This window comes from Ciconia boyciana, chromosome 1 (assembly GCF_034638445.1).
Source record: "Ciconia boyciana chromosome 1, ASM3463844v1, whole genome shotgun sequence".
Taxonomy (NCBI): domain Eukaryota; kingdom Metazoa; phylum Chordata; class Aves; order Ciconiiformes; family Ciconiidae; genus Ciconia; species Ciconia boyciana.
This window is the reverse complement of record NC_132934.1, coordinates 21,443,810-21,470,360: the sequence shown is the minus strand read 5'-3', so window position 1 is coordinate 21,470,360 and position 26,551 is coordinate 21,443,810. Positions and strand designations below refer to the sequence as shown.

Below are 26,551 nucleotides of genomic sequence, written 5' to 3'. Positions count from 1 at the left end.
GTTTTTCCCAAGTACACTATATAATAATTTACTTAAATAGTACAGCTATAAACATAACTGATGGAATAAGAATTGAAATACCTGAAACCATAAAATGTTTAGAGAAACGTCACGTGGAAACCAAAGCCACCTGGGAAAGAATTCAACGAATCTTCCTGAGGTTGAATAGCTTGAGTGAAATGAAAAGAACCAGAATTGAGGCTTAAGTCCAAAGAGCTAAATGGAAAACCAATCTTTTCACATAGCATGTTCTGTGGTATATTTACCATTACAATTGTATAAATTAATTTTTATTCAACAGTTGTCTTAAATCCATCTGAAAATAAAAGGCAGTGTTGACTACCACTAGAAAATTGCAAATAAAATGTTTAATTTCAGAAACTGAGTTCACCATTTATAAATACACTAAAACATAGTAAATGCAAAATTAGATTAGGCATAGGTACAGTATTTTAACAAAGCTACAACTTTTCTAAAAGGTCATAGGCAAATGATGACTTGTTTCCCAAAAAGTATTCAATGAAAACTGAAATGAGAAGATTAATCTTTCTAGAGTTAAAAAAACATGGAGAACATTCCTTTCAAATTAAAATGCTGGCTGTTTTTTTCCATCTTCTTTGAAGTTTTGAGGGCTCTATATCCCATTTGCCTGATGGACACCAACAGTTAAGAATCAACCCTACTACATAAAATTCTAAGCAGTGCACCATATCCATAAGGCTATTACTGAAAATCAGAAGATCAGTTATTTCTGTACTAAGAGCTTTAAGACAGGCTGTTCTACACAACTGAAAGTACGTTAGGAGTAAGGGCTCAATTTTTACAATAGGGAACCTTATAGTTTCGATGCACTAAAGATTAGAAAAGGCTTTAGAATGACATTAGAGTCTTCATGGTAAATTTCTTGCCTTTTTTGTACACGGCATTAAATAACAACCATTAATTCACAAACTTTGATAAGACTTCCAAAGAGCTTTTATAAATACCCAGAACATTTCTGTAGTTCAGTTAAAATGTAAAACCTGAACAGGAGAACCCAGAATGGGAAGTTTTACTACCAATTGCTGTATAACTGAGATTCCATATAATCTCAAATTTAAGATTTATTTTTAGATACTAAGTCAATAGTCTCCTGTAAACACATCTTCCTCAACAACTCTTCTTCATCCTTTAAGTACTTTAGGGCTTGCAGTTAAATACACGTGATAAAAAGACGGCTTGAACTCCATCTTTCATGTACAGCTTTCTTTTGACAACTACAAAATCTGTTTTGTTGCAATTAAAGCAAGGTTCAACTAAAATACAGTACCTGGTTTATGGTTTTTACATAATAATTGAATAAAAAACTACAGAATAGAACTGTTTACATCTTTTTTTTTTTTTTTGCCATTCTATTAAAACAAATGACTGAGCTTTTTTAAAGTTCATTTACAATTATGGATTAAAACCTACATAATTTTGTATAATTTGACAAGACAGGCTATCTCTAGTGTGAACTTTTAAAAAACATATATACAATATCTGGCCTGAAGTACTATGAATAAGGCACATGTAGACATATTGAAAGCTGAAAAAAATGAAACTAAAATTTGGAATTATAGTCACTGATTAGATGTCATACATGGCCCCTATTGGAGCAATTTAACAATCCAGGTTATAGATAGTTAATATCCAGTGAGCAACAATAGATTTAGTCTAGCAGTTTGTTCATTAGTTTCAATACTGGAAGTATATTAAAGGAAGATTCACTTTCAAAAAGATAAGCTTTTCAAAGTGTTCAATCATTAACCTTGACTGACTGAAGTTGTTGCTTTCATTGGATGTATTGAACAATCTCTCTGAAGGAACAATGCTTGGTGGACAACCCAAGAACCTGACAGCCAATTTTGACAGTACTGGCCAAGATGACTTCTTAAAGTTCCAGTAAGTTAAAGGATCACAGTTATGCTCAAGCACTTCTTCCTCCAAGTAAGAAAGCACCATTTCCTCTGGTAACTTTGCTCTCTCTTTCAGGTCTTTTGTTTTCTTCATGTCACCCATGAGTGACCAAAGACTATCTTCCCCATATGAATTTGTAGATGGTGAACCTATATCACATCCATTGGAAACAGGTTTATCATCATCTGAGGTAGAATTCATTATTTCCAGCTCCCTGATTAAGTCTTGTTTATATTGTTCAGCCTCCTCTTCTGTAAATAAGGATGTTTTATACCGGGGATCCAGAAGCGTGGCAAAAATGTACCTTGGATCATGAAGCGTGGAGGACAATCTACTCACCATAGCTTCTTTCAAAGACTTCAGCATAGTATCTATGCCCATTGTTTCCTCAAATAGCATTTCTATTTTCCTGTTAAGTATATGAATCATTGGAATCACTTGGCTTAGAGTAGACATGTGTGTACTCATCTCCCTACTTGCAGCTTCGAAAGGTTTGAGAGCATGACACACTGACTGCATGACTTCCCACTGATCACAACTTATTAGCTCCCGAAAGCTGCACTCTATTGACATTTCATCAATTGCTCTTTTCTGTTCAATAAGACGTTCAAGCATATGAAATGATGTATTCCACTTTGATGGAACATCTTGTATTAGCTGATGCTGAGGCAACTCATACTCTTTTTGCAACTCAGCTAACTTCTCTTTTGCTTTTGCTGACCGATGGACGCGTTCACAGATCTTTCTTGCAATACTAAGCAAATTCTGAACCATTCTCTGGCTTTTAATAGCCTCATTTACAATGACATTAACAGTGTGACTAAAACATTGTACACTTGAATGATCACCTTCATTTAAAGTTTTTTCTATACTCTGATTATCAGTAACAGTAATCCCAATCTGAAGGCCAATGGAAGTAATCCATGTTTCCCACCAGTACTCTAACTGCTTTTGAATACTGATTCCATTGTAGTCGCAATCGATCTGTGATACATTTAATAGTGCTGAACAGTGGTAATCCTCACACTGTGGTCGAAATGAAGACTCAAATGTTACCCAGTGAGCTGTCAGGGTTAGATATTCTCGTGTTTGGTTGCTCATCCATATTCCTGACGTAAAATGGATCACTCCACTTTCAGCTTCTTTAAGATGTGAAATAATTATTTGTTTTACGTTATCATACATATCTGGAATTGCTGTCCTAGAAAAGTAAGATGGAGAAGGTAAAGAATATTGAGGTTGCAAGTATTCTAGCAGCCTGTTAAAGCCAATGTTGTCTACAAAAGAATATGGCTGAAGGTCAAGTGCAATCATTTCGGCTACAAGACTTGTGATTTTTTTGGCAACTGGGTGAGAGTCACAAAACTTGTCATTGGTTTCATCAAAATTTGAAGCTCCTAGTAATTCTGTGCTCAGTGGCATGTGATTATCCGTAGATGAGGATAATACTGTCTCCGAGACATCAGTTTTCAATACATTGTTATGAAACCGCTGCAAATGTCTTAAAAGGCAACTTGTGCCTAGATTTGTTGGCTTCTTCCCCCTACTTATTGTACGTCCACAGTGCATACATATTACTTTTGTTGAATCTGCAGAACAAATTGAAAAGTGATTCCACAGTTTTGAGGTCTTCTTGCTATTAACAGGAAATATAATTTGATTATCATGTGTAACCATTGTAGGCAAGTCAGTCAACTTTGAGGATGAACATTCTGCAGAAGCCAAAGTGGCATAAGGAGAATTTGCCAAACTCACATCAAGAAAGCTCTTTTGGTTTCCAATTACATCGGGATGGCGTCTATATAGATGTCTCATCAAGCAGCTTGTGCCCACATCTCCTTTTTTACCACGACTTATCATACAACTGCAGTATCTACATACTGCTTTTAGACTGTCTGCAGGTGACAGTGAAAAGTGATGCCAAACTTCTGATTTAAGCCTTTTCATAATCCTTTTATTTTGCTGAAATACAGCAGTAGGTTCAAATATTAGTGGACCTAATCCCTCACACTGTTTCTCAGGAGAGGAAACAAAGGAGACTTCACCTATATCATCAGAAGATGACAGCATTGAGTCTTCCACTAGAGCATCTCCAGAAGAGATATTAGTATGGATCTCCTCAGAGATTCTGTCCGGAGAAGAAGAAACAGAAGTTGATTCTTTCATTAGTTTTCCAGGAGAGGATGACATAGAATTCAGATCACTATCTGAGGGTAGTAAAGAAGGCAACAGAGTTGGAGGTGCAGTGTAGAGAGGTGGTATGCTGGTACCACCCCCATTCTCTTGCAGGACAATGGAACGATGGGCTCTCCACATGTGTCTTATTAAACAACTCGTTCCCAGGTCTTTTCCATTTTTTCCTCTACTGAATTCATTCATGCAGTGGATGCAAACAGCTTTAGAATTATCTAGAGGCGACAAATAAAAGTGTTTCCAGACAGCAGATCTCCTTCTGGAACCTGATGTGCTCTTTGGAATTACAACAGTTTTTTCTGCTACATTCTCCACAGTGTCATCATACTGGTTGTTGGGTAGCTGTGGAGATGACCCAACCATGACTTCTTCTTTGCTGCACTTTTCAGAAACTGAGAGATCTGATATTTCTTCAGAAGAAACAATAGAAACAGATTCCTCAATTATTCGATCTGGAGACGGTATTTTAGAAGCCATTTTCTTGACCAGTTTTATAGGGGATAACATAGAACTCAAATCTCCAACATCTGCGGACTGAGGTGGCAGTAACAATGTAGGTGAAGAAAAGGAGGATATACCTGGCATACTTCCATTTTCTTGAATTAGTACAGTGGGATGGGCTCTCCTCACATGTCTCATGAGACAACTTGTACTCAGGTCCTTTTCATTTTTACCCCTGCTAAATTCTTTCATACAGTACATACATATTGCTTTAGTGCTATCTCTAGGAGATATAAAAAAATGATTCCAAGCAGGCGACTTTTTTCTGGAGCTTATGTTTCTGCTAGAAAGGAGGCTTTGTGTCACAGCTTCCATTGCTACATCATACAGCGTACTACTATACTGAGAAAAAAGAGATCCGTAATCATCTTCATTTTCTGTAGATAAATATTTGCCAGGGTTGTTGGTAATGAAGCTCTTTTCTTTGTCTTCTTGTTCATCACTGCTGTCCGCATGTTTGAAATCATCTTGTTCTGTCTTGATATCCATTCTTTCTAGAGTACAGTTAATGCTGTCTTCCTCTTGCTCTACTTTTAAGTTACTGATTTTACCCAATACAAAATTACCATCCATTCTGGGGGAACCTGCTTTACTCTTGTACATGGATGACAAATTCTTCTTGCCAAGTCTTCATTTATTAATAAATATAGATAATTTAAAAGATTATTTAAAATTTGATTAAAATGATGTATCTTGTATACTGAATGCACAAACACAAATGTGCGTATGCATTAAAATAATCTCTGGTTTATGAATTCTGTATCCGTGTTGTGCATAAGTAAATATGATTAGTCATAAAAATGCATTTTAAAATTATAGACTTAATTAATGGAATCTCATTTTTTGCCCAGGATCAGGACATTTCAGGTCATAGATGAATGTTCTCAAAGACAGCTACTGTTAAATGCTTCATGTTGTAGACATAATCCTAAAAAATGAATGTTCTATTTTCTTGTTGAAGGAAGCCATTCTGTTCATCTTGACTAGGCAACTGTGATTCTTTTGCACCATCTAGAAATAAAAACATCAGAAGACAAAGTTGACGAACACACTAACTACAGTAAAGGTGAACTGAATACATGCACTAAATGTTCTGTGTTTTGTTTGTTGGTTTTTTTTTTCCTTTGAGATAAGAACAATTCAGTCTAGTATTGAAAAAAAGAAAAACAACCCCAACCCCAAAATTACCAAATTTTGGTAATTACAAAATTACCCAACCCCAAACCCCAAATTTACTCAATACATTTACTGTGGGCCAATACATGTCTACACATGCAGCTCTGGTTCAGCTTTGACAAAATCTAGAGTCCAAGCATCACTTTTGTATTTGCTCGGACATACCTATGCCTCATCCTACATCCTAATTCAACCGCTGCATAATCATACATACACACATATATGTATAAACATATACTATATAGGTGTCTATATCTACAGATACATATGAAGACGAGCAGGCATTTAGTCATATTAGCACAGAAATATGTACTTAAAACCAAATACTCTTGTACATGTAAGCCCTTCATTACTGACAACAGTGTTTAAAAATACAATATTTTACATGAAACCTCTGTAAGGGTGTCCAGCGTTTAGTCACACTATTGTCTCTCTGTCCCTCTGATCATAGTCTCACACGGTTGTATTCATGCCATAACACTCCCAGACAACACCATACTATAGAAACAAGCTACTGTTAGAGCTTCACGATTAAAAACTGAAATGCTTAATTCAGGATAACTGGGCTCTGCAAATGCCATATATACACTGAGGTCTCCCAAAAGCATAATATCACTCAGAAGCAAAGACAGATACAGTTGCATACATGGGTGCCTAGCACAGCACTGCCAGCTCAAGTTCCTCATGTACCCAAGGGTTATACTCAAAAGGCCATTTACACCAAAACAGCTCATTTCCCTTATGGGTAAAGATTTCCCCCACCAACAATTCCAGCACAAAGAGTAGGCTTTTGAAGTATAGCTGCATATAAATCACAGGGCAACAACAAGCTCAAAAACCAGTAGGCCCCACACAAACCTGAAAAAGCTGTCTGCATGTCAACCACTTTTTTTTTTTGTTTTTACTACAGTTCTATCAGAATTCTAAGTTTTGCCAAACCCTTTCTCACTTACTCTCTTGTGTCATTAATGTAGATATTGGTACCTTCATTCAAGGTAACATTTTTTGACCACACAGCTGATGCTACACTATGCACTCCAATTTGTGCAAACTGGATTTTATGGGACTCTTTCTCCCCAGCTGAAGACAAAACACAAATTTGAATCGGTTATTTTAAAAACTTCTCACACTATTTTCCTGTGTTACTCAAACACAAGAAGAATTTCAGCAGACAAAAGGTAAAATTAGCCATAGCTGCAAAACACATTAAAAAAGTCTAGGTTGTACTCACATAAACATTTCCCCCCTGTATCAAGGCCAATGTCATATTAGCTTTGTAACCTATTTTAATTAATATTTCTCTGAAGTCTGTTTACAAGAGAGATCAGAAACACTTATTTTCTGTGGATTTCAGACTTCTGGAAAGCCTACTGTAGCAATAACTTTATTTCTTCTCCAGTGCAGGGGAAGGGGCAGGGAAAAGGAAGGGCAACCAGCTTATTGCAGCTATTTTAAGAAAAGAGAGATGGAGCAGTCAGAACTTGCAAAGAGGAAGGCAGTAAGTGGTTTTCTTTCTGTGAAAGTTTTAGTATTTATCCTCTGCCTTTCCCTCTCCTTCTCAGAAAAAAAGATCTTTTCAGACACCAGAAGATACGAGGGTTGAGCATGAAGAACATCAGTTCTAACGAAGGGAGAGACTTGAAGAAAAAGAAAAACCTTAAATTTCTAGAAATTTAACAAACTACACAGTACTTTCCACAAGTTTATGAAATCACATCTAAGAACAACTCTGGCAGCAGAGACTAAATTTACATCACTCAGTATAGAACTGAATGAAACACAAGTTAGTGATCACACACATACTGATGATATGGAAGCATGCGCATCTGGGACGAGAGAGAGAGAGAAAGATAGTCAACATTTTTAATAGAAATCAATCTAAGAGGGTTTTTTTATCTTTATTTCGATCTAATCTGTGAACGTGGAGCTTGTACTGCAAACAGGAAAAGCAAGAATATATAATAAGCTTTTGTGACTTAGGACCAGAGAATAAAAAGGCTCACAAGCAAGTGACTCTATGCAGAGCTTACAGAACATAAATTATGCATGTAAGCGCCAAGTTACAGTAAGCACATTACAGACTCCTAGCTAGAGTCGCACAAAATACATGCATGCATCCATTGGCATCAGGTTTTGATGAAGTTGTGCACAATTTCTTTGACTCAAAACAGGTAATCACATCTCTAGCCTGCAATTCCTGTAATTTCTTAACTATGGAAAAAACAATTCTAGGCTTTGAACAGAAAAATCCAGGGAGATGTTTCACTTGAACCTGTCCTGATAAGCAGTTACTGCTTAACGCAGCTAAGCATAAGGTAGCTGTGATGGGAAGATTTGGAAACCTGATGAGACCAGTTGCAAACTTCATAACAATACTTAACTAGATTGACATTCATTAACAATACACATTGCCAATGTTTAAGTTCTTAATCATTATCAGCCATTATCACTACATATTCAAACAGGCCCTAATCATCTTATACTAAGTTAACTTTGAGTACACAATACCACTGAGCTGATGCCATGTAGTTGATGCTATGGTCCTTGATGGTCTTAGTTGCTGAAGTTGAGGTGAATAGGTGAGAGAGCTATTTGGACTCTGAAGCAGGAACCGTGGTGGTAGACTTCTTTCTTTCCTATTTCTCCTTGCTGTCGCTGGGTGGTTTTAATGCTCATAATCTCCTCTACAAAAAAAAGGTGTGGGAAGCAATCTCATCTGCTCCTGACATTATTTATCTTCTTTTCTTTAGGACCAGAAACTGTTCTGAGTCCACCAGAAATTTTTCATCCTTATTCTGTATCCTTTGTTTTTGCTTGCAGATTTTACTACTTGAATTGTCAATTCATGTTTTTCTGTCCCCTATTTGTGCAATTAAACATAGGTCTCCCTTTGCAGCTACACATTATTTCTATATTTATGGTTAGCTGTGATATAAAATGCTTTCATGCTGTTAGGAGGGTTACGTGATTAGCAGTGTTACAAAGCGATTATATACTGTGGCCAGTTACACTATTTTAGTGTACTTATGACTATGTTTAGGACAATAAAACAATTAATTATATCTTGTCCACTTTATGGCTGTTACAGGTCTCTGGCTACATAGTACCTATTTTTCTGGGCATTGTTCCTGCCTTCTAGGAATGCAGAATAGCTGAGATTCTTAGAGGAAACTTGTTAGGGCTGCTAGATCACTTCCTGGGAAATTCCCAAAGTTGGATGTCCCTTAGAAGATTTTGTATGTGTTTTTTTTTTCTATTTTCTTTCAAACATCTAAGCACGATCTCTATTGCTTTGAGTGTTACTACATCATAGTATAAAATTAAGTCAAGCTCCGTCTCTTCAAACACCCTTGAGTGTTAAACCCAGATTTTCTTTAGAATACAGTCCCCAAAATGCTCAAGGTTAGAAAGATAGATATGTTTTTCACCTCCCCCTCCCATGCCAACTCTATGTAAGAGTCAACCTGTTTTAAAAACAAACAAAACACTCCACCCTATTTTAAGATTTTATAGTAACCTAGAACAAAGTATGAATTTGGTTATGACCACCTTTACATAGCTTATTTACCCTTGGACACAAGCTACTTGAAGTTAAGGAGTACTGCTCAACAAACAGGATATTCAAGGAGAAGGAAAATATTTTCAAAGGTACAAAAGGCTACAGGCAGTGAGCTCAAAATTAAAATGATTTATGCCTTTGAAATCTCCTCAATTAGATACAGACAAGCAGCAAAACAAAGAGAATTAAGAGTCACCTTGCAACAAAAATCTTCAAAGAAAATAAATGGAACTAGAGAACAATTCTCTACTCAAATGTACTTTTCTAGACTATTAGCTCCTGAACGGCTGTAGACAGTCAGTGGTTTGCTGTGGCAAGAAGCCTGCAGAAACATTTTATAGGATTTTCCATTCAAAATGGGATTACTGAAAGTGTATGGTGGTTGACAAGAAATGTCAGGAGAATGTCACTGATCCAAAAAGAGTGCCACACCGGATTGCCATAACCAGAAGAAACCACTGCTGAAGGAAGGGGGTAAAAAAAGAGAAACACTGGTCTTGGGATTGCAGAGACATACATTAACATACAGAGAAGTATGAAAAGTATGCAAGAACACTAAACCATGAGCAGATTATTTGTTTGTAAAGCAGATAGTGGCCTGCAAGCTTTAAACAATTTTAGATTTTAGGTTGAGTCGTCAGGCAATAATCATGAACTTGATTATATTACAGTATCTTAGTACAAATAATGGTCTAGAGAAAGTAGTTTAAAACAAAAAAAACCTTTAAATTATCATACAAGTGCATATAGTGTAAATACACACACCTGCAAAATGCAAGAGTAGTGGTTTCAAGAAAGATGCAAAATGTGGAGACGAAAGCAAAACTATTTACTAGTTTGAAAAAAAAAATCAGAAATAGTGACAGATTTTGAGCGTAGGAGGTACATAAAAGCACATTAAAAACAATTTGCACAAATGGATGTCGGTTTTAGAATGAGTAGTGCTAATCTTGTTTATTTTTGGAATTCTACAGTTATCATTAAGAACATAAAGTAAAAAGAAAATCCCTAAAAGCAAGCAACACAAGCAATAAGGAGGAGACATTTTAAGAAATTATTATTAGCTTCCAATTCAGTGGCAGGTACTATGCTAATTAAGGAATATTTGCTAACAAAAAAACCAACACAAAAAAGCAACCAACCAAAAAACTCAAAAAACACACCTGAAAACAAAACACACATCCAAAACCCTGTAACAAATAAGCAGAAAATATTTTCATAAATATATAGCCTAGATGAACCTTACTGCTTTTCAACTCCCTTGAAAAAGGAAAACTAAGAACAGTGACATATTTTTTAATAGAAATTTCCTGTGACGAAGTATCAGTACTAGCTCACCCGTGAAGAACTGCAGAAGTTTGCAAGATACTGAGTGATTAAGATGTGGTATTAGAAAAGACTGCAAAATTAGCATGTTACACTCTGAAACGAGGTGGGTCCTACGCTCGAGTCTCATTGAAGCTCACAGGAATCTGCACAGACATACAAGCATGAACTAGTGGATGCAACAGTGTATTTGGGATCAAAGTACAGAAAGTCAGGCTTAATAAAAGAAACAAGTTGTTTTGGACCTCATGGGAGGCGTGATTTGTAGAGGACTGCTGGGAGAGAAAAAAAGAGGAAGGTAAAGCCACCTTTATATTCCATTACTTTTCCAGTCACCTGAAAGGCAGATCTTACATTAAGTGATAACTGTTGGGGTCTTACAAAGGTATTCTCTCCAACTTGCAAAATAACCTCTCATGTCCATGACCCCAAACGCTCCATCCAGACACAAAAGAGTAAAGTGTGGAAACAGCACCACCAATACTGTACATTGCTCCTTGTTGACAGAAATAGTCTTCAACCTAACCAAATACTGGAACAGAATATAACAATTAGGACAAATAATACTAGATATTTTTATTAATCTTACATGAAAGAGTTGAAGGTTATAGGAATCTGTGTACTTAACAGAAAATATGTTAAAAAAAGAAAAAAAATTGGAGAAGCATATGTTAATGGAAGTGGAAACATCATAACCAAAATAATATCTAAGACAACAAAAAAAAAAACCCCACCCAAACAAAAAGGGCATACACAGAATAAAAAAAAAAAAAGACAGAAGCTATTACTTTTATAAGTTCTCTCTTTTACTGCAGAGAAAAACCCTGATGTTAGAAACTGAAAGTATTTTTATTTAAAATTTCAACTATTTACTATGCTTTTTTCCCTACTTATATCTTAAAAAAGTGATATATGGAAGTAACAAAAATACATTTTTTAATATTGGCTGAGAAATAATATCTAGATTTAGGTCTTGTCCGGTCACAAACTACTGGTCTTGCAGAAGTCTAAATTTCTCCCTCCATGACCTCCTCCCAGTTACAAGGGCTGTAATATTTTATGTTTCATCTTTTATTTTTGTTACATCTATTCTGTCATGAGTTTTACAGGGTCATCTTACTACATGGCTTATCCATCAAGGTCTCACTCTCACTAAGGCTCCCTAAGTACTCCTGAAACACTTGTAGAATAAAAAGAAAAGCTTTTATAATTATTTTTAAAGTTCCATTTTGGAGTGAGACAAACATTTAGAAAAATCCTAGTTTACACATAGGGAATATTCATGAACAGTTTTATATGCTTGTGTAAACAAGAAAAGACTGATTCAGCTCTCAAGAGTGGGGCTGATGGTGGGAAGCTGGGGGGGGCTACTTCCTCCAAGGCTGGAGCATTTCACAGATGTGTGGCCAGCCAAGCAGGATGCCACGCGTAGGAGCTGTAACTGACTGGGAGGCAGGAACCAGGCAGCTCCCGAGGATGCTGCGACTGCTGGGCTTCAGCTGCTGAAGAAATGGGGCAGCATCCTGTCAGGGCAGCTGATGCCCTCAAGTCCCTCATCCCTGAAGAGAAAAGAAGCCGGGAAAAATTACAAAGAGAAAATAACATATCCAAAGTAAAGCATAAGAAAGGAAATGAAAACGTGCCTTGGAAAGCGATGGGACAAAGGTACACTCTCAGAGGCTTGGGAGACAAAGCAGGAAGAATGAGAGCCCTCCAAGAAAGGTATGCGAGTTCCCCGGTGCGCTCACGCTACTTGTCAGGACACGACACAGAGACCTCCGATTTATCCAAGTATAAAGATCATTCATGCCTCTTCATGTTGCTGAAAAACTCAGTGCTTGGTGTAAGCTAGGGCCTAAATCAGTCATTCCAGACAGAGAAAAACCAAGGTGTAGAGAGCTGTGTATTATAGCCATAACTACCATCACTAGACTCTGGGTACTCAACCCTAATTACAAATGCAGGAATTTAACTTTTCAGTCTCTACTTTAGCTAAAAAGACTACCAGCTAAATGTGAATATTCCCCCCTTTCTTGCCTCCTGTCCCCCAAAACATAAAACAATTTTACTGTGAACACAGACTATTTTATACTAAGCAGTAAAATAGACCTGCAAGTGCCAAGTTATATTTTTTTTGGTTTAGCGATCTCTGGACTCTTCCCCCTGTCTTCTAGTTTCCCCACCACCACTAAATTAACAATAATGCAGGAAGATAACAATCAACAGCACAGCTCAGAAGTGACAATTTTAGTCTTAGACTATTGTTACTAAGGTACAGTGTTGAGTTAAAATCTAACCAGCACACAGAAAACACCTAACATTGCACAAACTCAAACTCCTCAAACTCAGCCTCTTACTCTTTAAAAAGCCGGTTTATTTTGTACATCTGTTTTCTCCTCTTGCTGCTGTACGTATCAAAAACCCTAAGGGACTTTGTTTACTGATCATTTTCAGATATTCCCTGAAACCTCAGGAAAGATTCAAGAACTAAAAGCCCCAGCTTTGTACAAATATCTCCATCTCAAACCCTAAATCATCTTCATCACGGTGTATAGAAGAAAGCGTGCGCACCAGCTCCCCCTGCCCAAACTACACTGGCTTTTATACTGATGTGTAAAAGGAGTGAAAATAACTCATGACAATGGCGAAACTGAAGAGAAACCATATGATTTCCAGATTAGCATAATTTAAAAAAATACTTTGAAATAGACACAAAGCAGAAATGAAGTAAGATTTCATTTTAATTTTTTTTTTGTTTAAAAGAGGATCTGGTTCTTAATTCAGTTCTTACACCAGTATATCCTCAACCATAAAACTTTTTTAGAAGATTGAGATAATACTTTTTAAATATTACACATTTCATATTCATTATTTTTGAAGCCTGATATAAATAAGGATGTTTGTGTTAGCATGCGTATTATTCACATCTGTCTGACATTTAGTTCTGGCATCTCTGTTTAGCACCCAACCAGATTTGCTAAACATGCTCAGTACCGAAATGTTTAATGAGACCTCAATGATACAGGCTGACTGCTCAGCATGTTTAAGAATAAAGCAGGTGTCTGATACAGATAGGGAGTCAAAACTCAAGTTTATTTCTGGAGAAATCATTCTTCATAATTTATTTGACAATTTGTTAAGCATATATCTATTTGAAGCATCATCCTCCACCACCTAGATTTAAGCAGTACTGTTCAACACCATAAAGCCCATAGCACAGAAATCCCCATTCCACACTATTTCAAACAGCATTTATCTTAAAAGTAAAATAAAAATGCAAAGCTAAAACAACAACAAAAAATCACTTCAGCCAAAACAATGTCACTCCCAAGTTTTATATAAAAAAATAAAGAAATATCACTGTATTGTATGTACCACCATACATAATATCATGTATCACCACAAACAGTAACACTACTCACACCTACAACCACCTGATAAGCCTTTAATTGTTGCTACTTTTTTTTCTTAGTGCACTAAAAATACCATCAATCTCAAATGGGGCTATCTTCCTCCACACGTCCTTTGCTAACTTCCCATAGCAGCACACTATAAGAAAGAAGGAAAAAAAAGCAGGTTGTACACATGCTAATAATTTCTGTCCCAGCTTTTACTAAGAGATCACTCATAAAAAACGGATCTGTCATGATAAGTAAATTATGGCAACATTTGTCTATGATCCAAACTGTCTCTTGAGTGTTGAAGTGTTCTTTCTCATTATCTGGTATGATACTACTGAAGCAATACTTGCAGGATATGTTCCTATGCTATTGTTCACACCTACCGAATGTCAGATCTGTCTGTCATTTGTTAAAATGCTGATGTTTTAAGCAATAATTTCATTAAAACTCTAAGCAGGATTTTCCTAAGTCTTACGCATCAGTTCAATGTTGCTCCAAGTGAAAGCTACAGGAGATTGTACTCTTATTTTCATATTTTTATCATTTGCAATTTTTGACAAAAAAAATTATATGCTAATAAGATGGAGCAATTGTTAATGTTACAAGAGATAAGGTACTTTTCTTAAGAAAAAAATTTAGATTTTTTTAAAACAGCTGAAGCATGTATTGTTTGGTTTATAGCATTTTTAGTGCAGGACATCAAAGCTGTTTTTAGTATCTCATGCCGTACAATTTGGGGCTGGGGGTAGATGTACAAAGGTTGCAGTAACACAACACGAGGGTAAAATGCAGAAGATAAAAATAAGAACAGAGTAGGGAAGATGCATCAGTATTATCATGGAACAGGAAACAACACACAACCAAAAACACAGTAACAACAGATAAGTTCCGAACGAACGAAAGACAAAAGACAAAACATTTACTCCATGTTTCTAGAGAACAGCAGCCTGCTTTTAGAAAAGCATCAGAAAATTCAAAGCAAAGCTCCTCTGACAATTCTTTTCCCCAAGCGATCAATTCCTCTGCCTAGCCCATTACGCTCTTCTCTTCCTCCTCCTGTGCAGTCCACAGCTGACAAAATAAATGGGATGGGATTAGGACAGGAGATTCTTCTCCTGACTAGTCCACCTTCCTAGCTTGCAATATACTAGAAAACATATACTTTTTTTTTTAATGTCTAACTTTAAACTCAGTAAGAGTGAAACCTTAAGCACTTTAAGGATGATTTGAAACAGTTAAAAATGAGACACCTGTAAACGAGAAAGCTGAGGGTTACAAAGCTGAATAGGCAGGATGATGATGAATGAAAAAGCAGTTAGGAGAGGCACACTGTCCTGTGTACAGTAAGACTTCTTGGATCTCCTTCTGAAAACATCCATCTAAGTATAAAGTGAAAAAACCTCACAAAAATGTAAACAGGGTCCTTTAGATAATGTAGTTTTATATTAACCTGTTTGAACTATAATTTCTCTAAAATAATAATTAAAAAAAGAATGATATTTGTTGAACTGTTAAGACTATCATATATTAGTATCTGTTTTGATACTAACCAGATCAAGTCTGAAGAGGTCTATTTTAAAAACCCTTCATAGCTACCCATTAATCCAATTCTGTGTTCATATTGATGCCAGTCAGTTACATGTCCTCAGATAGTTTCACTTGTGCTATGGAGAGGTTTTCCATGATTTACATATATTGTATTCGTACATGTGTAAGATGACATAGCACTATGCTTATATTATATGTTTGTATCCTGGAATGCTTGTGCACATAAAGACAGGTTAGAAAGAAAATGCAGTTCATAGTCCCTGAAAAGACAAAAAATATTTTCAAGAGGATAAACAGTAGTTTAAATACTTCGTAAGGATTTTTTACAGCTAAGCTTTATCATTCTTTTGTCACAAAACTTTATTTCAAGTCAGAAGATAGCCTCAATTGCAAATGATTCTCCAAAGAAATCTGTTTCTTCTTTTTACCACATATCTTCTTTCTTCCTCGTGTAATAATTTGAGGAAATATGGCTAGATTTTACTTGAAGCAAGGAAAAGACCATCTCTTTACTAAATATACTAAATATAACGGAATAATATTCACAATACCATCCAAGTTAATTTTTATAGAGTTCAGAAATAATCAGTTTCATCTTGCCAATGAGCACAAGAACTGCAACCAAAACAACCAGGTAACTTTAAAGCCAAGCTTCCATATCACATGCAGGCATAATCGATCATGCCCATGATAGTGGTGACCTTCTTATGCGCCTTTCAAGTATTTTTTGTAATTTGGTATTTTCTAAGCAAGTACGTTCGTCAGTAGCATCTGACATTTTCACTTGATATCCCAGTTTAAAAAACAATTACCTCAATTCTGTCCCTCTCAAAACAAACATTCCTATTCATAAAATGGGGGAGAGGGAGAGAGAAATGGGTGTACAGATCTCCCTCTTCACTTGTCAACCAGCCTGTTCCTATCCTCCATGACAAGGGGTCCTTTCCCTCTTAACCTCTTTTAGGGACATACTCTCTTTGCCTTTTTCAAGGCAAGGTGAGACTTTGCAGCAAAGACCCAGCTGACAAGGACAACCAAGCCAGGAAAGCCAACATTGTTTCCACTAGCACCACATTGAGCATTAGCAGGAAATCCAAAGAGACACTCCTGTCCCTGGCGAACAAATAGCTCAGTCTTCTTCTCCCAAAAGAAATGGTTTATAGGAGAACCATCCTACCACCATAGACACAGATTTTAATTTGAGCAAATAAGGTTTTGCTTGAGGAGCTAAGGAAGAATCACAAGAATCAATTAAAATCAACAAGAATTTTAATTAAGAATAAAGCTTTTTGTAGTACCTATTCTAACCAGTGCAGTTCATGAGCTTTAATTCACGTAATGCAACCTGTAATTTAAATAAGTTTTACAGAATAAGGTTACACGGGTGTTTTATTCAGAGCAGGATCCACATTTTTAGTACAAGAGCAGGTAAAGAAAAGGATAGCCCTTGCTGTTCCCATTTGCTTTATTTCTATTATTATACAGAAGCCATAATTATTCTAATAAACGTATTATTTTGTGAGGTATAGAAAAGGGAAATAGATAAAAACATTTAGAGAAATGAGAAGAATCAGGAATCTCCCTGTTCTTTATGAGCATCATTGTATTTCCTGTCATAAACAGATTACTGTCTCCCCACAGCACAGTAAGCCACAGAAGACAACTCAAAATCACTAGGAAAGGAAAAGAAGAACAGAACCTCAATCCCTCCCATTTCCCAATGTCAAAAGCAAAGATGCTGCCAACAGCATGGTCTGCACACTGTTTGGCTCCCTGAAAGCTGACCCACTCTTCCAGTGGCTTCTAATGCAAGTCACAACAAGTGAAAACCTCTCATGTAATGAGTATTACCCTGTTATCTTTTGGTTGTTTTTTTTCTCTGTCTGTAGATCTGCTCCCACAGTTATTAGCATATCATGTTCCCACCTTTAATGCAGAAGAAAGAGGAACCACAGAGTAAAAATAGAAAATATGATATGATTGCCATTACCTATGCCACATTTTAGCATGGATTTCCAGTCCCAAATCATAAATAAGAAAAGCTCTCAAGAGCTGAAGCCAGTAGTTGGGTAGGATTTATAAACAGGCAGCAGTTTCCACACTGCTCTTTCCTCTCCCACCTCCTCATGGAATGTCTAACACTACTAGATCCCTTTAATCAGGAACTAGATTTTCTTCAATGATCTAAACTGTACATAAAAGCTACTGCATAGCATATGCACTGAAAGACTTTAATTCTTACAGTGGATGCTATAGGATGTAGACCTATAACATTTATGACCTATCAAAACATTTTAACAAAGAAGATAACATCTGGACAGCAGAATACCCCATCTTTGTTCTCAGGAGACTCCAGCTCTATGTAAGTACCCATTCTACCAAAAGAGTGCCTTCTTAATCACAAATGAAGAAAGCATCATGGACAGAAGGAATATTTGAAAAATACTAGCTCTCTGGGCCGCACTACTCAACTCCAGGAGCTAGTATGCAATAACTTGGTCATAATATGCTGCATGGTGCAATCTCTACTGGTGAATATATCACATACTGCATATTGATACACTGAAACACAGAACAAACACAAAGTCAGTCTTCAACTACCTTGCCACGAAGGAAAAATATCCCAGCAGGAAGTAGTATGAGATCACTTAAAAGATTACGTATTTGATATATTCCTCACATTTCCTATTTCCCAAAATAAACATGTAAAAATGACTGTGTTCTATAAAACCTTACCAAATACTTAAAGAAAAAAAAATTGTCGCAAGGAACTCAAAGTATGTTCTATAAATGCTTTTTTTAGGCTGACCAATATTATCTAAGCTCTATTCCAGAGTGCTTGCAACCTGAATGTCAATGAAGCACATGAATATGACAAAAAACAGGTGACAAAATGTATACGCTTTTCTGTTGGAGCTCATATTGGCATTTAATTTCTTTAAGACTAACCACTTACAGATTTGATTATCTATCAGAATAACTGAACTTGCAGTCAACAGTTATTTCATCTGGGATTATAATTCAAGAAATAGTTCTTGAAGATACTAAGACCAAATACTCATTTTCAGTAGACAAATAGTACTAAAGTAGATATTTTCATTGCAGGCTTTTAACCTTGAGAGCCACATTAGAAAGGCACTTTAGGTAGAACTATAAAATGCTACAGTGCTTGACATCATGTAATGAAACGGTGCAAAGCATACAGTGACCCTGAGATGAGTATATTAGAATTCAGCATTAAATACATGAGAGTGAACTTTTGGATATTCTGGCAAAAGCAACACTGTCCCTTTTATCAGATTTCTTTACAGTGGTCTAGAACTGACTTGAAAGGCTGCTGCAAACAACGACTAGTCTTTCCTGCTCTTTGACTACGCTATGGACTTGGAAAGCACTAGCAGTTCATTATTGCTTAAACTCTGATGAAGAACGATCCACAAGCAGATTTAATACGTAATAAAATCCCCCACACCTTCTGTATGTGTCACCTAGGAAAACTCTCCTTAAAGAAATTAATCTGAATCATGTTTTTATTTTTCTTTTCCTATGGAGGCCCGAGTCTTATGAGGAAAGGCTGAGAGAGTTGGGGTTGTTCAGCCTGGAGAAGAGAAGGCTGGGGGAGACCTTATTGCGACCTTTCAGTACTGAAAGGGGGCTTACAAGAAAGATAGGAACAGACTTTTTAGCAGGGACTGTTGCAACAGAACAAGGGGTAATGGTTTTAAACTAAAAAAAGGTGGATTTAGACTAGATATAAGGAAGAAATTTTTTATGATGGGTGGTGAAACACTGGAACAGGTTGCCCAGAGAGGTGGTAGATGCCCCATCCCTGGAAACATTCAAGGTCAGGCTGGATGGGGCTCTGAACAACCTGATCTAGTTGAAGATGTCCCTGCTCATTGCAGGGGGGGCTGGACCAGATGACCTTTAAAGGTCCCTTCCAATCCAAACCATTCTGTGATTCTATGACCCCACCAAGACCTCCTAGCTCAACATTTTGTCCATCTGTTACTAACATGCATGTTAACCAATAATATAGGCAGCTTAAAAGTTGAACTATTTTATTTGGGGCAGGGGGAGAAAAAAGTAAACAGAAAGCTCTGAAACACTATACAAGAATAACATTTATTGTTAATCTACATATAAATGCTGATCTGTATATGAACAATTTTTTTCTACTGCATCTTAGTCAGGAATCTCAGGATTCTGAAAAATCTGCACTCAACAGCTCAAACTGAATATATAAAGAAAAAAATGTTTCAGACAAAAACCCTAGAAGAAAATATTAAAATTTACTTTATTAGTGAGGACATGAAAATCTGAATAAGACGAGTGTAATTTGAGCATAGGATGAACGTAGCATGCAAGTTACTTCCCCCTTTTAAGAGGGAGACTGCAGGGTAAGGAGGTACATATGCCAGCTGTTACCACAGAGTAAGAGGTGCCCCACAAATCATAAACTAGTTACTATTACTGTAACACTGTAAAGATATCCAGGCTTCCAAACTTAAAAATTAAGTCTCAGGCACTCATACAAACCTCCTGCTAAATTATAAAGCTCCATACAAGTCAATGCACAGGCATACAATTATTCATTACTTTTATCCATTGGCTTACTCTAAATTAATAACAACAAAAATGATACAAGACCCAAAACAAACAAGCTGCCCACTAGTCTATTGAGAAAAAACAAAAAAACAAACATAAAAACTTACACATCTGTTCCACTGCATGCAGGCGGCTTCATTGGAGGTTAAATACTTGCTACTCAAACTTAATGATGATGATTGTATCTAAGGAAAAGAAGAAAGTAATTCCTTTTAATAAATTTTTTTAGTCATGTTAATAATCACAGTGGTAAGTCATGGGATGTTTCAAGTTTCTCTTTAGGTGACAGCTCCAGGAGTTGCACTTACATGCCTAGCTCTTGCCTTTTTTCAAAATCCCTAGCCCTCATAATTGTCAAGAAAAATTAGACACTTTCAACTCTAGAGCTCCTAAGAAAAAAATCAAAATATCCCCCCTCCCTGATGAGTACTAAAAAGATTTAAAAGTCAAATTTTTGTACTTGTCTTGGCACTGCTCCATTTTTTTTATGCTTAGGGATGACTACATCTCATGATGAATGAAATGAAGTCTACACTACAGACAAGATTTCAAAGGAGCTTGCCGACACCTTTCAATGCACTACAGGATTCATCTGGCAGCTTGTTACACCTTCTCTTCATAAGCTAAACATACTGCTTACACACTGCACCTAGCATGCGTATTAATCGACATGCAATAGCATAGGATCAATACAGGATTATCATTCCCCATGCATGAAAAAGGAATGATAGCAAGCAGAGCATATTAAGTCAGATAATTTGACTTAGCAACAAAACAGACCAAAACAGTCTATCACAGGACATATTTTTGGAGTTTTGCAACTTCAGTCCCACTGACCATTATACAGACATGAGTGTCATTGTGCAGAGACCCCAGCTGTTTCACTGCCCCAGTACACCAAAAAAACCCCAGCCAACCAAGAAATCTTTTTGCCGCCTTAGAAAATCGGGAAAGTAAACTTTGACTTCAAATCTGAATGCAGAAAACGCTGGACTCTGCAATGCTTAGTGGTCAGGATGGTGCTTTGTCCTCTTTTTTAAACTTCATAAGGATCAAGGATCAACAGGGGTTAAATCAGCAGAGCATTCTCCCCACCAGTCAGTGCTTACTGCTCTCATTCAGATTGTGAAATGGTGATTGATAAATATATACATATATATATACACACACACTTTTTTTTTTTCCTTGAGAAGAACACCTCTCAGAGGGTGGAAAGTCCCGATTGCTGGCTTACTGTGCATTATGGAATGAATTATATGTAACTTCTTTTACTGACATTTTCACTTAAAAATACTTCCATACTCCCTCTTAAGCAAGTGAAAACATCTCCAGAGCTGTGCGGCTGGCTAATTTGACTGTTAAGATGAGACACTTCAGCTGTCCCTATTACAGCAAACATTTAAATAATGTATACAAAGAGGAAGGTGTCAGACAAGGAGACAGAGACCCACCCGACGAAGGGTGCTCAGCAGGAGCAGTTAGGGAACTCTCCGGAGATGTGGATTCAGCTCCTCAGGCAAAGCAGGGAAGTGAACCTGGCTCTCCCACATTCCTTGCAAGTGCCAGAGCCATCAGACTACAGGCAAGATAGAGTACAAATAATGCATCTTTATCCTCCCCGATGTCTTTAAAAAACAACACCACAACCCTTCCATTCCCATTTTCCCATTCTTTCATTTGTTAGATGACTATAAAATAGTTTCAAGCCAGGCCAAACGTTTCATTCAATTCAAATTAATGTTTGGGTTTTCTTGATTGTTTATTTTAGTGAGAAGTATAACAAAGAAAAAGTCATTTTAGATGGATCTGAGGTTATTTTCTTTAGAGGCAAACACTGATTCAGAAAATAGCATACAGAATTACAGCAACAGGTAAGCAGCATAATTATTGAAATGCTAATTAAATGAACCTATTTGGAGCAAAATTGGTACAAATTCTTTGATCATTGTCATGAGACAAATACTAATTTTAAATACCTTTTTCCATACCTTTTGTAAAGAATTGCAAGAGTATTGCTAAATGTGTCACAGCTGTTAAACCAAGCCTGTTTTCAGCCATAATGTTCAAGCTAGTGAATACTGAAATCTAGAACTGGCTTTTGTATTAAATGTACAGAAAATCTGAGCACTCAGTGCAAAAATTACTCTAACACACCAAGGGAAAAATATATCTGTATGACACTAGTGAATGTAAACTAGCAGACATGACTAAAAAAAAAATTCCAACAAGCTTTCAGGCAGCTGTAACAGTGAACTAGTAACCCTCTAAACCTTCAAAGAGGGATCGTCCAACCCTACATGTCATTACAAAGCAAAGGGGGAAGGGAAAGAGGTGAGAGATGGAAGGGAGGCAAGTGTGCAGTAATAGCTAAACAGAGCAAACAGGTTGCAAGTTTAAATAAAGATTATGGTAATATCGTAATATTTCTTATGTCAACATCCACTGAAAACCAGTCTTACACAGGTTGTAGGAAAGACTGATACTTTGCTTTCCAGTATGTTGTTCAATATAAAAAAATTTACAATTTGTTCTGAATTATTACATGTGAATGAAAATAAGGACCTTAAAAATCAAGCTATTTCCCTGTTGTTGCTTTAACAGACCTTCATATTATGTTCTGTCTCATCACACACACACAAAAAAGAAACAAAACAATACTACCATGGTTAAACTACATATCACACTAATTTAGGATAGAAGTTCGTCCACTTGGGGGGGGGGGGGGACACCGATAAAAGCTTTAGTTGTTCTTACTTGTTGTGTGTGCTTTATCACTTGAAAGCTATCTTTAGGCCATAGAAACTACTCAATTTTTTCACTAATTGGTTGAAATCAAACAATCCCATAGTTGTGAACTGACAGATATTGATGGTGCCAATAGCAAATGCAAAACAAACAGCCAAAGTTGTACAGAAAATAATGCACATCTGCCACATGCAAGAGAACACCTTTTTGTGAAGACCGTTTTGAAAGTGTACACTAGAACAGACAACATGATGTAAATTACATTACTTTATGTAGATACTACTAAAATACCTAGATTGTCCCTACTTAGAAAAAAAAAGTCAGTCATGATGATGAGTTAAACACTATGGTCTACATAGTGCAAAATCCCCAACTAAGCCATCTATAATACTGTTTTCTATCTAAACCTAAGCTAATATACATGTATCATCACACCTATTTGCATAAAGCTGATTATTTTAACTGTATATTACAGTGGCAGCCCCATAGCACAATATGCTCATTTTGAAGATGAGAACTCCTACAAATTAAAAGCGAGCCTCAAAAGACAGGATTTACAAAATCCTCTCATACAGTCTTCACTGCGAATGGTGGTAAAACGCAGCAAGGTGTTGGGAGATATATCATCTGCATTCCTTAATTTAAACTTTCTCAGAGCCACAAAAAAAAATCTCTAAGAAGTTATTGTATTTAGGGTTCTAAAAATCAGAAGAGAACAAATTCCAAGAAAAAGGGGAGAAAAAAAAAAAATACAACAGGCTCAAACACCACATAAACCAGCAACTATTCCCTGTGACCTAAGTTTGCCAGGACTTCCTTCTGCAACACCTAGTTCTTCAGAATCATTGATAGGAGGAAATTCTACTTTACGTGGATAGACAATTTTAAATAAACGTGTGAAATTCAGTTGCCCTCCTGTATTTCCAAAGGACATGTTATAAGCCTTAGTGTGTACTGAAGTAGACCCCCTCTGCACTAACCACCCATGACCCCATGACACTAGCTGTTCTGCAAACACAATTCTTGCTCGGGACGTTTGCAGTCTAGGTTTAAAATGAGCCAGAATAGGTGGAAACACCAAACAGAGAGAGAGGCCATAGCAGACAAGGTAACCGAAAGACAGTAAGCATTACTCTAAGCTCATCACCTGTCTAGCCTTCCGCTATTATATACTTTGCCTTTCACATTATCATTGAGGATGCTGTACCTGTCACAATTTTGCTTTATATAGAGTAACAGTAAAAGAGTTACAGTTATTCAAAAGTACAAATGTTTAGAAAACTTTTTCTCTGAGATGCTTAGTTCAGATATTTCATTTTACTTTCATTTTACTTAATCAATTCTTACATTTGTCTGCTCTTGAGAGCTTCTATGGAATAAATTCCTCAACTTCTGTTAAAGTCCAAAGATACTAGCAACACTCTAAGTACCAAAGTAGATAGACATCCAACTGTATAAAAACTTTCAGCACCTTGCCTCCTGGTCTTATACCTAGCAGACAGCACTCAAATTTCTAAGGGTCCCCAAAAGAATTTCTGCTGCTTTTAATATATAATGAAGAGATGTAAGATTTTTTTTCTCCACAAAACCAATCTCCATAGTAAATAATAACTAGAATGCCCCTGCCCAGTATTTGTACAAATACAGGCTTTCTAGTAGCAGCGTAGTATCTTGTGGATAGTTGATAAAGTCTTCCAGTCTTCACTACCCCAGTATGTACTCCACAAACGTCCTCCCAAGGGTGCACATCTGCGCTTTAAGCGAAACATTGCATTAGCGAAGATAATCTTTAGAAGAAAAGAACTGCGCTCACTCCCTTGAAAAGCAAAAGACATGCACATACGTAGTGGGCCATACAGACAACAACATATAAGGAAACATAAGGAAAGCCTGAGAAGTATGCTTATGTTATGGAAGCTTGAAAGACGTTCTCTGCTTGGCATTATAGGTGTAGCATGACAGCTCACGTTAAATTATTGAAATCTCTCAAAGATACCCCCCAGAAACAAGACATAACTGCTTCTAACACATAAGCACCAGGGAGAAAGGATTGGGGAAAGAGGACTTTTTTCTACACTGCAAAGCCAAACACTACTAAACTTAGCAATGATAGTTAGAATCATCATTAATGCAGAAGAGGCCTTTTACCTTTCATTGCATTAATAAATGTTTCCACACTTTTAGTAGACCACACGTGCAGCGGACAACTTTAAGTGTATCAGACACCCTCTGAAATGCAGTAAGCATTATAACACAGACGGTCTCTACCATCAGCAGCTGTCTCAGTGTAGATCTAGAAGTTACAGAAGACATTTTTAAGCAAAATTACCGGGTCCCAAGTATAAAACGAGAGAAGCAGTGTACGACAGTTAAATTCTGCCGTTTTTCCACACACACCTCTCTTGAGCGACTCTGCCCCAGAGACGCGGGGCTGGGAGCTTCACCCCACACAGGAAGAGATGCGATGTTTACGCCGCGGCCGAAGCCGCTGGCGGGCGCCTGCCCCCCTCGTGTCCCGCGTTCTCGGGGGAGAACGCTTTTTAGGATTTCCTGGGCTTTTCCGCTCCCGCGCCCGGCTGGCAAGCCTGTGCCCCAGAAACCCGCCCGCCCGCCGGTCCCCGCGCAGCCCCGGCCCGCACCGTGCGCCCTGCGCAGAGCCGCGGCCGCCCGCTGAGGGGGGCGGCGGGCTGCCCGCCCCCGGGGCTGCCCGGGCCATCTTAGCTCGGGATGGCAGCGGCCACATGGTCACCGCTCCCTCCGCGGGCCCGGCTCCCGCGGCCTCCCGGCGGCGCGGCCCCGCCAGGTGGGAGCGGGCGCGGAGCCCCGGCGGGTCCCGCCGGCCCGGCCCGCGCCGCGCACAATGCCGGGCGGGCTCGGGGCGCGGCCAGCGGCTCAGCGGGCACCCCTCCCTGGGCGGGGGGGCGGCAGAGCCTGCCGGGCGGTCCGGGCCAGCGTCGAACCCCCAGGGACGGGCGACCTCCGCCCGCCGGGCCGGTCGGGCCCCCTCCCGGGGCCTCGCAGACAATGGAGCCAGCACCGCGGGCCTAGTCCCCGGCTTCCTGCGCCGCCCCGCCGCCACACGCCCCCTCCCCGGCCTGGCGGCGCTGTCCTGCGGGCGCTCCCAGGCGGGACGGGGCACCGCCGGGCCCGGGGCGCGGGGTCCCGGCCGCGCAGGCACCGGCGCCGCTGAGGCAAAACCAGGCGGCGGGAGGGGGGGGGGGGGTGGTGGGGGGGGGCGGGAGAGGGAGAGCCGGACCGCCCTGCCCGGCCCGGCCCCCCTCCCGGTGCCGGAACGGTGCCACTCACCTCCCCGGGCGGCCGCCGCAGGGGAAGCCGGAGGTCGCCGCCGCCGCCCGGCCGGGCCCGAAGGAGTTAAAAGGAAGGGCCGGGCGGGACCGTCCCATTCATTAGCCGGGCGCTTTGTCTCCGGCCGCCGCCGCCGCCGCGGCGCTGAGCAGGCTGCCCCGGCTCGGCCGCCACGGGGCGCGGTGCGCAGGCGCCGGGCGCGGGGGGCGGTGCCGCCGCCGAGCGGCGGCACGCACGACGCGCATCATGT

The 26,551-nt window shown here is 38.5% G+C and overlaps 1 protein-coding gene across 14 annotated transcripts; it reads right to left on the bottom strand.

Moving 5' to 3' along the window:
• Positions 1–349: 349 nt before the first annotated feature.
• ZBED4 (zinc finger BED-type containing 4) lies at positions 350–26,543 on the bottom strand. Of its 14 annotated transcripts, XM_072860373.1 has the most exons (6): positions 26,302–26,533; positions 25,144–25,288; positions 21,702–21,826; positions 20,358–20,435; positions 14,180–14,242; positions 350–5,643 (listed from the first exon to the last, which is right to left on the bottom strand). In XM_072860373.1, the coding sequence occupies exon 6, from the start codon at positions 5,233–5,235 to the stop codon at positions 1,717–1,719; it is 3,519 nt and encodes a 1,172-aa protein (XP_072716474.1). In that variant the 5' UTR covers positions 5,236–5,643; positions 14,180–14,242; positions 20,358–20,435; positions 21,702–21,826; positions 25,144–25,288; positions 26,302–26,533; the 3' UTR covers positions 350–1,716. The 14 variants fall into 14 exon arrangements, 9 of the variants coding, with proteins under 9 accessions (XP_072716474.1, XP_072716438.1, XP_072716458.1 ...); XM_072860337.1 differs by lacking the exon at positions 14,180–14,242; XM_072860357.1 differs by lacking the exon at positions 21,702–21,826.
• Between the last annotated feature and the right edge of the window lie 8 nt (positions 26,544–26,551).

What these genes read in the sequence shown, in the direction of transcription:
- ZBED4 (XM_072860373.1), bottom strand. Translation starts at nt 5,235, where the DNA reads ATGTACAAGAGTAAAGCAGGTTCCCCCAGAATGGATGGTAATTTTGTA.